This window comes from Vidua macroura, chromosome 6 (genome assembly GCF_024509145.1).
Source record: "Vidua macroura isolate BioBank_ID:100142 chromosome 6, ASM2450914v1, whole genome shotgun sequence".
In the NCBI taxonomy this organism is placed as follows: Eukaryota; Metazoa; Chordata; class Aves; order Passeriformes; family Viduidae; genus Vidua; species Vidua macroura.
In genome coordinates this window covers 58,900,731-58,915,424 of record NC_071576.1, presented here as the reverse complement: position 1 = coordinate 58,915,424, position 14,694 = coordinate 58,900,731, and the positions used below count along the sequence as shown (strand labels likewise).

General features: G+C 40.3%; 1 protein-coding gene across 3 annotated transcripts in view; it reads left to right on the top strand.

Annotated features, from left to right (window-relative positions):
* The window catches only part of GALNT18 (polypeptide N-acetylgalactosaminyltransferase 18), a 208,950-nt gene that overhangs the window by 89,829 nt on the left and 104,427 nt on the right, over positions 1-14,694 (top strand). For all 3 annotated transcript variants that reach the window (XM_053980981.1, XM_053980979.1, XM_053980980.1), the window contains 2 exons: positions 818-1,010; positions 12,056-12,222. In XM_053980981.1, coding sequence (XP_053836956.1) covers positions 818-1,010; positions 12,056-12,222 — 360 coding nt within the window. The remainder of the gene's footprint in view (positions 1-817; positions 1,011-12,055; positions 12,223-14,694) is intronic.

Here is a 14,694-nt window from a genome sequence, read left to right as displayed (position 1 = left end):
TTGGTTTGCCATTTAAACATGAATGCCTAGTACAGTGAATTTTCTCTATGTTGAATATGTAGTTTTAAAGAACTTATTTTACACATCAACTCTGACAGCCATTTTGTGCACTACATACAGATGCTTTGTTTTTCCCCTTCAAAACTTCATTTCTTAGCAAGATAATCCAGGCTGAAATTAAATATTTCATCTTAGTATATAAAAGCAAAGTAACATTCTTTTCTGATAAAGCTCCTTCTGAAATTTAATTCATTTAGATTTATCGGTTCTGGCCTTTAGTCAGATTGTGATAAAAAAGAATTGTTAATATGGGTATTCTCAGTTCAGTCAGAGAGAAAAAGAGACGTTTCTACCAGGCTGGGCCTGGGAGAGAGTTGGAAAGGAATGTAAATAATTCTTTATCTCTCTTGTTGTTCACATTGTTTATAGATATGTTCTGCCACCATGCGTCATTCAGAGCGCACCAATGGTGTGGGATGTTTTTACTTTTAAGACCAATGAAATTAGTCTGCGCGATGTTCTCTATAAATAGAGTGGTGTATTGGAAATAAAGGGGGGTTTTCATCTCGCCTTCTGATGGAGTTCTTGGTGAACTCTTCTTGGAGTTCTTCTGTTCCCGTCCTGCCTCAACGGCGACATGTTTATACCTAACTTTGTTTGACTATTAAATTTGGAGCCTTACGTGCTAATAGTTGCACCAACACAAGAGTATGTGAGGGCATATCATGGAAAGACTTACAAGCAGCAAGTGGAGCTGAAGTTACAATTTTAAAAATAGGAGATCCTTACTGTTTCCTTTTGTCTTTTTCTCTCGTAGAAGCTCCACCAAAATTGGAAGACAATCCTGCAGAAGCGTTCACGGACTCGTCTCTCTTTGCTCACTGGGGGCAGGAGTTGAGCCCTGAGAACAGGCGGCTGGCCCTGAAGCAGTTCCAGTACTACGGCTACAACGCCTACCTGAGCGACCGCCTGCCGCTGGACAGGGCCCTGCCGGACCTGCGGCCCAGCGCGTGAGTCCTGGGGCGCCCTCCCTGCGGGCCCACACTGCGGCCTTACAGCTCTTTTACACCTGTGGGCTCACACTGCAGCCTTCCAGCTCTTTTATACCTGTGGGCTCACACTGCGGCCTTCCAGCTCTTTTATACCTGTGGGCTCACACTGCGGCCTTACAGCTCTTTTATACCTGTGGGCTCACACTGCGGCCTTACAGCTCTTTTACACCTTTGGGCCCACACTGCAGCCTTCCAGCTCTTTTACACTTGTGGGCTCACACTGCAGCCTTCCAGCTCTTTTCCACCTGTGGGTCCACACTGTGGCATTCCAGCTCTTTTCCACCTGTGGGCTCACACTGCAGCCTTCCAGCTCTTTTCCACCTGTGGGCCCACACTGTGGCATTCCAGCTATTTTACACTTGTGGGCTCACACTGCAGCCTTCCAGCTCATTTATACCTGTGGGCCCACACTGCAGCCTTCCAGCTCTTTTATACCTGTGGGTCCACACTGTGGCATTCCAGCTCTTTTACACTTGTGGGCTCACACTGCAGCCTTCCAGCTCTTTTACACCTTTGGGCCCACACTGTGGCATTCCAGCTATTTTACACTTGTGGGCTCACACTGCAGCCTTCCAGCTCTTTTATACCTGTGGGCCCACACTGCAGCCTTCCAGCTCTTTTACACCTGCAAGGCTTACCTCATAGGTCCAGGTCCAGGTAACAGCCAGAATGAGTAATTTTTATCAAATAGGTGAAGGCTGTACATTTCGGTTGTCTTCTGAAGCGCTGCTGAGCCCAAAGTCAGTCCTGTTAAAGTCCCACTAAGTATTCATTAACATTTCTTCAGCATCTGATGAAAGCTTCATCTCACCTTCAATTCACATTAGATAGCGGGCATTTTTTTTTCTGCTAAAAGAATCTTTTAATGCCAGTTTTCACTTTTATGAGATAATCTGGCTAAATAAAAGCTGCTTTCTTTGAAAGCACAGAGCTGCCTGATTAAGGTCAGTCGGCAGTTTTAGTGGTGAAATACACCTTTGAGCCAAGCACTAAAAGCCCAGGGATCCTCCTTCCCTGAGCAGGTCTCTGCTCACAATCGCGCACACCAGGCAGGGTGAACGCATCCAGGGTTATTCCACAATGGCTTGGGGAGGTGGATGGGACCAGGGGAGGGAACAACCTTCCCTTGCAGCATCTGAGGGCTGTTTGGGCAGCACTGTTCACAGAGACACTTAATGCTCAACTTGTTTGAAGCGTTGGTGATACATTTGGTGCTTTGAACAAACAGCAGCTCTGGAGATGGAGAAACAGGTGGAGGGAAAACTGCTTTTTTTTGCAGCTCATTAAAAAAAGAAATCATTAAAATAAATATGCCGGGTACTTAGTGAGTCAAATGTGACTGTATTCATTTATTCTAACCAAACATTTTAATAACTAAAGCAGTAGTGCATTTTGCTGCACACTAAGTTGATGATAGCAAAAATATATGAACACCATCCCAGGCAGCACTTTAGCAGTATCTATGCTATATATTATTACATATTGCATTGTAGAAATATTTTTGTTGCAGATTTGCTGAAATACTGAATTTAAAGAAGTCAAAGTCCATGCAATTTGTGTTTTGGTTGAATCACTTTTGCAGTGCCTGTAGGGACAGTCTCTTTTTTTGTTTTTTAATTGTAAACTGATCTGAAAGAAAAATCTTTTTAACTAGACGTCAATGATAGAAATGTTTCTGTTCTTATAGCTCTTTCGAAATTACTCTTCTGAATGATTTAAATATAAATTTTTTATAACTCTGTGTTTTAGCAATTAAAAATATAGAGAAAATGAATGTTACTGTAGCTGAAAATAAATTAAGATTAGGATTTTAAAAGAAACTCTAGTTAGAAATGAATCATGATCCTAATTCCTGTGCAAGTTTTGATCCTTTGCTGACTGACTGCCAGAAACATGACAGACATCACAGTATGTTTAGGGACACATACATACAAAATAATGGCTTAGTAATGGTAGCTCAGGCAGGTTCCCTGTACCCTTTAGGCTTGGGAAGCAGGCAGGGACTCTGACACTGGGATGTAGTAAGTTCTGACCCTGAGGAAAATGAATTGTGTTGTCAGGCAGTATGCAAACTGTTTGCTGTATCTACAGCACCCCGTGGAGTGCAGAGCTACAGGTGTTCTGAAAGCCCTGTTGTTGAGAAAAGAATTCCTGCTTCTGACAAGCAAATTCTCATTTCTGTGAGAGCACATGCATGAATGTTGTGGGGAAAAAAAAGTCTACCCTATGAAAGTGTTTCCAGTGTAATAATCAATTTTTGGGATTTCTAGCAGGTGGTTTTTAAGCCAAGTGCAGAAGTCACTTCCCAAGTCTGTATAGCTGTATTTAAATTATCCTTGGGCAGGTACTGGGCTCAAGCAGCACAGGGTAAAGGCCAAGGACAGCGCTGTGTGAAGAGAGCCTGCGGCAAGTCACCTTTGCTGGCCCCCAGTCAGTTGTGGTATTTCTGTTCCGACTAGAAATCCATGAGAGCACAGATATAAGAGGTATCACAGTACCTGGACAGAGTTAGCCACAGCTCTGGACAGAGTTAGCCAAGGTCTAACCAAGCTCATTAGCCTGGATTTAGCAGTAATTCTGCAAGAGTCAGCATGACAGTGGCATCCCAGCAAAGGCTTGTGACAGGTAGATAAAGGGGTAGAGCTCACATAGTTCTGTCTGGGCTCAGTGGTGGTCTGTCATTTGGTCTGTATTCAGAACCTATTGTATGAAGTACAGGAATTTGGGAAGGCAACAATATTCGCAACTGAAACCTAAGGAAATTCACACATTGTTAGCCCCAGTTGAGAGCAGGAGAATTAAGTGATCTGCCAAAGTTGTGATATTACTCCTTTTATATCATACTGGTATGACTCAGCTTTGACCTTTCTGCCTGCAGTGCTCTGAGAATTCACATCAACATATCGTAGAGGGGGAGCTCAGTGTGTCTTTACAAGGTTCTGCAGAGAGAAAGGCCATTCCACATGTGTAATAACACCAAATTATACCATGCAGCATTTTCTAGGGTTGAGATTGTCAACACTAAATGCCATGACAAAAGAAGAGGACTATTAGAAATTGTGGAGCCACAACACAGATGGAAGAGAGGGCAAAAATCCAGCCTTGCCCAGTTCTTCAGTGTGGGCGGCAGGAAGAGGCAATAGAACACATTTAGCAGTTAGGGCAGTGCACTCTGCCCAAGCCTCTGAACTCTGGCCTCTCTAGAAAAAGATCATCACATTGGTTGGAAACATCCAGCAGAGCACAGATGGGTCAAGCTGTGGCAGTTGTCACACCTTTCAGAAGGACCTTGTCATGCTTTAGGTACTGCAGAGGGGTTTCTGACCCTCTGCACAGCCATGAGCCTTCTGTCGCATTCTGAATTTAGTTCCTTTTCACTGTATTTGTGCTAGCAGAGGGTGTCCCCAGCACAGTCCAAAATCTCTTTGAAGTAAATAAGAGATGCCCTGGATACTTTATCCTCCTGAAGTAATCCTCGCACTGTGAAGGGAGCTCAGTTTTTGCAATATTCAGTAGACCATGCAGGGTTTATTGTGGAGTACTGTCTCTGCCAGGGCCTGATTTTGTGCTGCTGAAGCTGGGTGCTGTGCTGTTCCCCACCCTTCTGTGCATCTGTTTGCCCATCACCTATCTACATCACAGACTGACAAATAGCTCTAATGAGCTTGGAAGCACTGAGGAAGGTAGTGTTGCCCTTGCTGCGTGCAGGAACAGAGGATAATAGTTCTGTGTTAGTTATAATTCTGTTGTGCTTATTACTTTCAGTAGGGCAGGCAGTACGCAAAAAGCTTGTTTTGAGTGAATTGTGAAAGAAACAAGCTCATGCAGAAATTCATTACAACAATTCAGATTGTTTAGGGATCCTGAAACTGTCCCCAAACTCCTTTTGTGTGGATGCACTTAAGGTTCTACTTTGTTGGCTTGTACATTTCTGTTGCCTGATCCATTGTGCTGAAGCACACATGGGAGAGGGAGGTAATATTCTTCTTTGATTATGTGATGAGCAAGGGAGGCATAGCAGGAAAGAAGGTTTGCAGCAGGATCCCAGCAGAGGAGCTGTTTCAAAGGGTCTGGCTCCTGCACAGACTGTCTGATACAAAGAAACCTGGCCAGTAAATGCAAACCAATCTTTTCAGTCAGTGTAACTGACTAGAAGAAAGCAAAGAAGCAAAAGAAAGAAGCAAAGGCAGGAAGGGTGGGAGGCAAAAGAAGCATTTAAAGCTCAGATGTTTTAATTCTTTGGAGATTGTCAAATAGCATGGTATACCTTGAACCAGGTTTGTCCCTTTTCCTGGCTGAAAGTTTGTCATCTGGGAAAATTTGTCATCTGGGAAAGTCCTGTTTCCTGTGCAGAGAAGGGCTTTGGCTATTTTGTAAGCACTTCTTTCAAACAATTCACCACTCCTAAACTGATTATTTAGAGGCTCAGTTTGGCAAGGGACAAAGGTAGAAGCCTTGAAGACAGCAAATTAGGTTTGTGATAAAGTGGGCACAAACAAAGCAGGCAAGAGGTCCCCTGAATGTAGATGGGACTACAAGGAAGAAAAATCAAGCATTGGCTAGTTGAAGAGAGTGATATGGTTTGGGACAAAAGTTTTTTATATGTGTACACTTTTCCAAAATGTCAATCAGTCTTATGGTGGCAAACACAATCCTGGATGTAGCATGCATCAGACTTCTATATTTTTTTCCCTTTATTGAAATTGATATAAGAAAACCAGTTATTTCAAATAGTGAGGTTCAGGCTGGGCATTTGTATGTAATCTCTATTTCTCCCAAAAGCCAGCTCCTCCAGAGTTGCATTCCATAAACCTTTGCCCCGACATGTACCTGTGAAACAGTTCTGTTGGGTTTATGTTAGTGATGGATATGGCTCCTTGTTAATTTCTGACTAAGTTCTTTTGTTGCTAATGGTTAAAGAGAACATTAATATTCCTTGTTGGTTTTGATGTTTCAAAGGAGTAATTTAAAAAGCGCACAAAAGCCTGTAATGTTTTGTTTTGGACAGAAGTCCTAAAATTTCCCAAGTATTCAGCATTCTTGTTAAATCCCTAATGTTTAATGCTGTCATATTTCATGGTCTCTTTTACTTATCTTTCTACCTCTGATTCTTCTTTTTCTCATCTCACCTTTGCCATCAGAATGGTTCCCAGCAGCAGTGTGTACTGCCTGAGCAGCCACCCCCTGGGATTCTGAGCTGAGCTTCGGTTTTCCGAAGCTTTTACATCTGTTGAGATGTACCTCCTTAAATGGCTGCTCTAGAAGTGTTTAATGTCACTGGCAGTGATACCAAATCTGCTTCAGTCTTCAAGCTGCTCTAATAACCCAAGTTAATGATGATGTACACTTGTACAGGAATAAAAAGACCTTTTTATTTGATGTTCAATGCCAACCTGGTTAGCATAGCTCAGTTAGCACTTAAAATACTGATAATAGCAAAAGGAAAAATGAAGTATGATCACACAATGAAATTATAAATACAAAAATAGTTGTGCAGGTGTTCTTACAGTGTTGGGGGAAACAAGACAGATGATCAACTTTGGACCTGGTTAGCATAAGAGATTTGATAACAGGATGCCTTGGCAATAGCAAACAGAACTTTGAGGATTGCAAGAAGATTCAACCAGATGGGTTTACCAGGAAAAGAAAATTCCATCAGACTTCTGCAAGCAAGAGGTGTTTAAAATGCATAAGTTTATGTGATTATTAACCCAGTCACTGTACTAAAACATTACTAGCCTCCCTAGAATAGTATATAAGCGTTTGTATCCCACAATAAATCGGATTCTGATCACCGAATCAGTCTTCCCTTTCTCTCTTCATCACTGACACCATAATACTCCGTTCTTTTGCCAGTGTTTTACTGCGACTTATTTCATTTATGCCAGACTGTTGCTTTTTTTCCCACTCCCATTTATTTTGAACTTCTGTTGGCCATTTTGGCTGTGGACAAAATGTCACCAGTACTTGAAGAAAGTACCATTCTGTTTCTGCTTGTGCTTTTGAGAAATTCTTACCCTGTTGGAACTAAAACTTGCTGCCATGTATGTTGCTAAAATAACACTTGAACTGCGAACATTTTTTAGTAACATCCTTATTGCATCTTATATTAAGCAAAAAACAAACAAAAAAAATCAAACAAAAAAAAAAAAAAAAAAAAAAAAAAAAACCACCAAAAAAGCCCCTAAACCAAAAAAAGAGTGGAATATATGCTACCATTTTTTTTCCTAAACAAAACAATGGGGTTTTGCTATTGTTTGATGTGATCCTCTTGATGAAAGTTTTTCAAAGCTTGCAGAAAATAATTTGAGTTCGTAACTATGTACATATTTGTAGATGGTCTCAGAGATAAGTTGTTAATACAGGAAATCATTTTTGGTTTGCTGCTTTAATGCATAGTTATGGTAAACTAATTTTAATAGCTAATGACTGGCTAAATTGAATTATCACAATGCATAGAGGAATAGAGTTTTCTTGTGGACAAATATTTGAAAGAAGCTTCATAATGTATGCTGCCCTCCATTTACCAGAGCGGTGCTTGAAATAGAACACCAGGAGTTTCTCTAAATTTTCTGGTAACCATGACAACTGCTGCTTTAGTGCTATTAGCCCAATGTAATTGAGTGGAGTGGGTTGCTCGCGGTAATTTTTAGCTTTGTTGAAGCGATACTCGCTATTGCAGCTCTAACTGCCATTTGGAATCTATATCTGAAATTCAGTGTCACACTGGAACACGCTGTGTGCCTCGTGGATTTTGAGTTTGGGAGGAGCCTCCCCGTGTGAGAGGCAGGTCCGAGCGGAGCCGGGGATGAGCCCTTGGCGGGGCTGCCATTGGCACCTGCACGTTGTGGTTGCCACGCAACCTCTCCCTTCTCTGAGCTCTGTGGAGCTGAGATTTCCATCCATACAGTTTCCTCTCCCCTTCCCCGCTTCAGCATATTTTAGGCACTTATACAGACCTCGTCTCTCTCTCTCTGTAGCTATTCTTTGTTCGTTCTTTCCTATCACTGGAATTTTATTCCTCATATTTATCAATGGAGTTTTATTCCTCATAAAACTTGGCATAAAGATGATGACAGACATACTTGTGAAAATGCACAAGTGCTTTACATTCTGTGCAGGATCTGGGGCTAAGTTAATTCTGATTTGTTTAAATTAAAAAAAAAAAAAAGTAGGTCATTTTTAGCATCAACGGATATGAAAAATTATGTAGAGAGGAAAAAGTGTTTTTTTAAAAACTACAGACACACTGAAACAAAAAGTGAATTTGAGGTGGAAGTAAAGATAATGAATGAGTCTTAATGGGAAAAAAAAAAAAGGGAATGTACCCTCCTTGAAAATTAGTCTTGAAAAGACTAAAGAAATTAGACAAAAGAGGAGTCTAATTCTATTCTCTCACGTCATCTGTAGTTATCTTTTAAGGCATGGTGGTGCAAAAAGGGAATCAAATTACATCCACAGGATTAAAAGCTTTGCTCTTGTCTTTACAAGTTGCCAGCAATGAAAAATTTTCTCCAGAGTGATAAAAAATTGCAAATATGTGATATGTAAATGAATGCAGGTGGGAAAACCAATACAAATAGTTTCTTTTAAATGGATGGAAGACTCATCAGAAGCAGAAATTTTGTTTGAACCTGTCAGTTTATGCATGGATTTATGGCAGGGAAGCAGTGTATTGGGGGCTGTTTTGTCATCAAGAACCTTTTTGGAATATAATTTGTCACTAGTTTATTGCAATAGTATATTTTACATTTATCTCAAGCTCAGCTTATGTGACAGAGGAGAAAAAACCACCAGTATTTTAGGAAGCAACTTCTTTGAACTATTTTCAGTATACTTCTATTGCCATTCAAAGTATTTTCAAAAATCCCTCCCTTTTTCTTAATTATTTAATAGGTACCATATCTTAACCAGATAGAGTTTTTTGCTAAAATATCATTTTATCTTCTTTGTTCGTTGTTATGGCTGAAGATAACAATTATTACCATACCCAAGCTTAAAGATACATTGGTTGTAGATTTGTTTGCTGGCCCATTTTATATCTGTTCATTTTGGCTGCAAGCACATCACTAAAATAACAAGCATTGTAGGTTCTTTAAAGGGTAATAATGAAGATTATTTTAGTAGGTTTAAACCTGTTAACTAGTTCATAGTCTATTTGAAGACAAATTTTCAAAATTTGGATGCATACACACCATTTGGCATGAATAGGTCTGTTCTTCAAGGACCTGGATCTGTAATGGTTTTAGCATCTTTTGGACAAAATTGAGTGTTAGTATTTAAGAATTATTATGTGATGATAAGTACAGAGGCCACCCAGCCACTTTGAGCCTGAAATATGCACATTGGAAATCCTTTTGTCAAATGCCACTTAAACCTGATGGTCCCTAAAACTCATATTTGTCAAAGATTCGCCTCAGGTTTGACAGTGCTCAGCCCAAGGAAATTTATGGCTATTTCAACTACTCAGTCATCTGGGCAGGGCTTTTAGAGATTGTTTTAAGCAGGACTTCCAGAGATTGTTCATCACTCAAGGTGATCTTTTTTTTAAGGAACAGTGTCAGAGGTTAAAATACTCACTCTAGGGTACAGGAGGCAGCTGTGGAAACTATCTTTTCTCCTTAAGAAGACGTGAAACCAATGTGTGTCTATAGAGTTGGGACTGTTTAGCCTAGAGAAGAGAAGCTTAGGGAGGATGTCATCAAGGTAAATATCTGAAGGGAGGCAGCAAAGAGAGCCATGCTCTTCTCAGTGCTGCCCAGAGGCAGGGCCAGAGGCAGAGGGCACAAACTGAAGCACAGGTTGTAGAGTCTCCACCATTGGAGGCACCCCAACCCTGTCTGAATATGCTGTTGCAGGAAAATGCTGTTCCTGGGCAGCTGGCTTTAGGGGACTCTGCTTAAGGAAGGGGTTGGACAGGATGCCTTCCCGAGGCCCATTCCAACCTCATCCATCCTGTGATTGTATGGCATCGTAGGAAATTGCCCTGATACCTGATTTGCAGGCTCTGTGAAAATTGCTTAGTTTCTTCAGCCAAATTGTCACTAGTAAAAAGGAAATAATAAATATTAGCTTGCAAAAGAAAGAAAAAAGTGATCACAAGAATTTTTGTGGCATTATAATCTAGAAGATTTGACATAGCCATGAAAAGTGGAGTTTAGGGTTTAAAATGCACAAACATCCATTTGAACATGTGCTGCAGGTCCTTCCTCCAAGGGATTTACCCTAAACATGAGGTTAGAGAGACTTGGTATCACTCCAGCTTAGTTTAATTGCTCCACAGAAAGTGGAATGACCCTGAAAAGGGGGACTGAAAATAATCATACCAAGCTGGCTAGTGGTTGGTTCTCTGGGGAGATCATGGAAGATTGAACTCATGCTCCCTCTGTCCTGGCTGAAGGTTTTTACTCCTGCATTACTAAAAGAGAAAAACAGTGCTGCCTTGTACTAATTGCCTTCTGGAAGAAAAGTCAGCTCCCCTTGTCTCTTATGGTAGTGCTTTATTTTGCATAAAATCAACTCCTGGATGCTTTAAAGAAAGCTTTTCATTCTGATGCTGAAAGCTGTCTTACCAATGAATAGAGGATTAAAACACCAGTTGAAATACAAACTGATTTGGGAAAGAAAGTTTTGGGTTGTTGTGCCGCAGAAGATCAAGCCACAAGTGGGAATCAGTAAATCCAAACAGCATTTTAATTATTTCCCTCTGGTATTGATGCTATGGAACAAAAAAAGCTGTGAATCTCTGCCACAATGAGGTTTCTTATTTGTTTCTAAAAGGTGTATGTTAAAAATACACTGTACACTTATTATGACTTGAACTGTTGCTACTTTTTCTAGACTCTGTTTTCTGTTTTATATGTCCTGATAACTCTTTTGCAGGGTGACAGAGAGAAAAGTACTTAAAATATTAAATAGCTTCTTTAATGTGATTTCCATCACTTTTAAACCAATGACTGAATTTAGAAAATTGGTTGACCAGCTGAATTTTGAATACTGTGCTATCTCAGTCAGCTTGGGTGTCATGTGTCCTATGCGCTTTTTTCAGAACCTGTAAAAGCATAGAAGTAAATTGATCATCTTGTTTGAACTTAATTTTTGTACAACATCCAGCACATGAAGAGGAATGCTTTTGTTATACTTCTTTGTATTTATTTGCTACACAAATTAAAGTAAAAAATCCTAAAAGAATTTTTCTCTTTGAACTGAAGAGCAGATTTAGTTAAGGAGTCATATTCAAGCATCATGTAAAAATACTGAATCCTTCCATGCTTTCTGTATGCAAAATATTGGCTGTTAGTTATGATTTCCACAGTTTTCAGGGGTTCCTGGTGTCTGGAGAGGATAGCCACTCAGTGTTGTCAGAAGGTAGAGAAAATAATTTCCATCTACAAAGTCTACCTAAAAATTCTGCTTGAGTCAGCCTGTGCCTAATTTCATCCTAGTAAATAGTTTCAAATCTGAGAAAAAGGTAGAATTATTTGTTTCACTGAAAAATAGTTAAGTCCTTTTACTCAGTTAAGTCCTGGCTTTATTAAAAAGCAAATATTTTGCTCACAGTTTAAAAAGGTGAAGTGGTAAAAGAGCTTTCAAATAATTGAAAGATTTGAATCATTTTTGGAAAGAAGGAGGTGAAAAAAAACCCCATTAAAACACTAAGGAGCTTTGAAGTTGTGGGCAGCACTTCCATACTGCTGTTTCCATAATCCAGTTGGAATGTGGCTGAAATATAACTTTTTGGAAAAGGAAAGAAAAATCCACCAGGTTATGAGAGTATTCCTCTTTCTGATTAAACCCCTTGACTGTGCTTACAGATAAGTTTTCCACTGGTTTATGTGTTTCTTCTGGCTGCACCATCTGTCTTAGCTTTAGTATCAGGATGTTCTTTCTGTATCTTCTAATGTATTCTTACAACTGGGGATAGATTTCTCTGAAATACTTTTTGTTTGCATTGTGACTGCCAAAATTTTACATATTTTCTTTTATTCAACCTTTCCCTTCAGGTGCAGAAACCTCACATTTCCTGAGAGTCTTCCCGAGGTCAGCATTGTGTTCATATTCGTTAACGAGGCGCTCTCGGTGATCCTGCGCTCCATCCACTCGGCCATCAACCGCACTCCTGCTCACCTGCTCAAGGAGATCATCCTAGTTGATGATAACAGTAATAATGGTAAGAGGTTTTGGTCCTTCCCCCTCCCTGCCCTGAGGCTGGATCATACAAGAGAAACCTTGAATTCGGGCTCTTGCTCATCCTTTTGGCCTTTCAAATGTTATGGGTGGGTTTTCTCCCTTCTTCATCCCACACTCTTGCTGGGCTGTCTTGAACTCTGCACAAATGGGGCATGTTTTTAAAAGTGTGTACAAAAGAAAGAATGTTTGAGGTGTCTGGTAGGCAGAGTTTTGAATGTAGCAATAGATAAGACCTAGCAAGTTTTACTCTTAGTGCTTGAGAGTGTTTTCAAGCTTTTATGGTTTCTGCACTTCTATTTCCACTGTATGATTCCACATGTGTACTCTCTGTTTTGTATAAAATGTCTTCCTGTGTTTCTTAGACTTCTCTTATAGATTTCCAGTTCTCCTCTCCTCATTAGCAGCACTTACCTTGCTGCTTCTCTGCTGTCTGTGCTCAGATGTTGCTCTCCATGATCTGAAGGATTGCAGTGCCCATCTCTGATGGTTCACTGCTTGTCAGTGAGGCCATGCTGGGCACTATTTACAAGTCTTATTTTCTAGGAACTTTAGTGATGAAATTTTAATAAGCACAGAATGCTGAACTTAAAGAAAAATTCTGCTGTGCTGGGGGTTAATTCTGAACTGCTGAAATACAAGGAGAATCTGAATTTATCTTGTTGAATGAAAAAGCTGAACAAAGGGCTTCTCTTTTCCTTGCCATCACAACTGCTGTTATCTGGCTATATCCCTGTAGCTAAATCCTGTGACTTGCTGCTGATCACAAATGTGTCTCAGATTTGTACAGAGAAGAAATTTATTGGTAAGCAAGTAAGTAAGTTTCCCACCCCAGGCTCTGCATGTCATCATATCCTCTTCTGCTGACTGTGAATGAAGGAAAAACTGCAATCCTGACTCTTCAAAGTACACACAAAACTCAACAACTTGATGTCGGCCTATGTCTTAAGTTTTGTTTTCTCCCTTCTGCAACACCTAGCGATTTGATAGGAAGGAACACAACACTGAAACACAGCTTTGACTGCTGGACTTGGCTACGATTGTGTGAATCCACTCCTTCACCTTTCAAATGGGAACTCAAAGAATCTGAGCAGCTGCTGGTGCTGCAGGGCCTGAAGTCTTTGGACATTGATAAACTGGCCACAAAGCAGACATAAAAGGAGAGAAATAAGGTGGAGTAAAAGCAGCTTCTAGAGTTTGAGTCTGATATTGTATGGTTTACAGGCAGTTATTGCAGTGGGCACATTGCAGAGCAATGTCAGAAATACCAGTGTTTCTGAGAGCCTGTCATCACTGTGATGAGCTTGCTAACAAACACTCTTTGCACTGTGCTCTACAGACTTGCCAAAATTATTATTTTTCATTATTTCATACCTGAAATAGAACAGAAATCACAGGAACTACTTTATCTTTCAGGGAAACCTGTCCAGCCACATTTTTTTGTTAGTACCAGTATCAGTACTGTACTGTATAATATTTTTATGATTTGCTGTGCCTTTCATTTAGGCTTGCCTTTTTTACCCTCCAGTGCCTTAAATCCTTGGGTTCCTGGCCCCAAGCAGGGAGACAGAAATTGGGAGGAAGGTAACCTTTGGTTTGGCTGCCTTGGCTTGGTGTTACATGTCATTTTGTACAAAATCACACTGTGCAGAGCTATAGTTAGTCTCACAGAAAAATTCAATCCTCTGCAGGATTTTATGCTACTCCTCTAACCGTTTCTCTGGCATCTCTTTCCTGCAGTATTAAATTAGATTTCTACAGTCCTCTTTATCCCATAATGTATGCTGAAGACCTGGTAATAGGCATATATTTGGACCTGATGGATCTTCGGAACGGGAGAGATTGTAAAGATGATTTATGGGCTTTCCTACTATTAGTTTAAATCTTGAAATATTTATTTTAAAACTTACTTTTCCTTTTACAATATTCCATTTTCCATTTTTTTCTCCCTTCTAGCATTGCTGAGATGAATCCTTTATATTTAGTGTCATTCTGTGTTTTTGTTAGTAGCTCTTTAGCTTGCAAGTGTTGCTGCTTGTAAGATAAGTGGGTTACTCTGTGTTTCCCTGTAATTTACCTGAGGGGGCAAACACTTGGTTTGTGCTTGCAGTGGGCTCCAGCTCTGCTTCTCACAGGGATCTGTCAGAATCCTAATTATAAGTGGTATTTTTACTCTCCGGCATTCACCAGGGATGGCAGCTTCTCTTAACATGATGAAAGATTTCTTTCTGTGGTGCCACAGCCATGGGCTTCACAGGCAGGAAACATCACACTGTGGGAAGTGACTAGAAAGAAAAAGTGAGACCAGAGATCTGGCAGAGTCCAAATGGGCATGGTTTAATGAATCCCAAATTTCTGTAGACCTGTATTTTGGAAAAGAACAGTACAAGAACTAGATGGGGCTTTTTTAAAATTCCAGAAGGCTGATTTCGGAAACCATTAATTCAAGTATAGG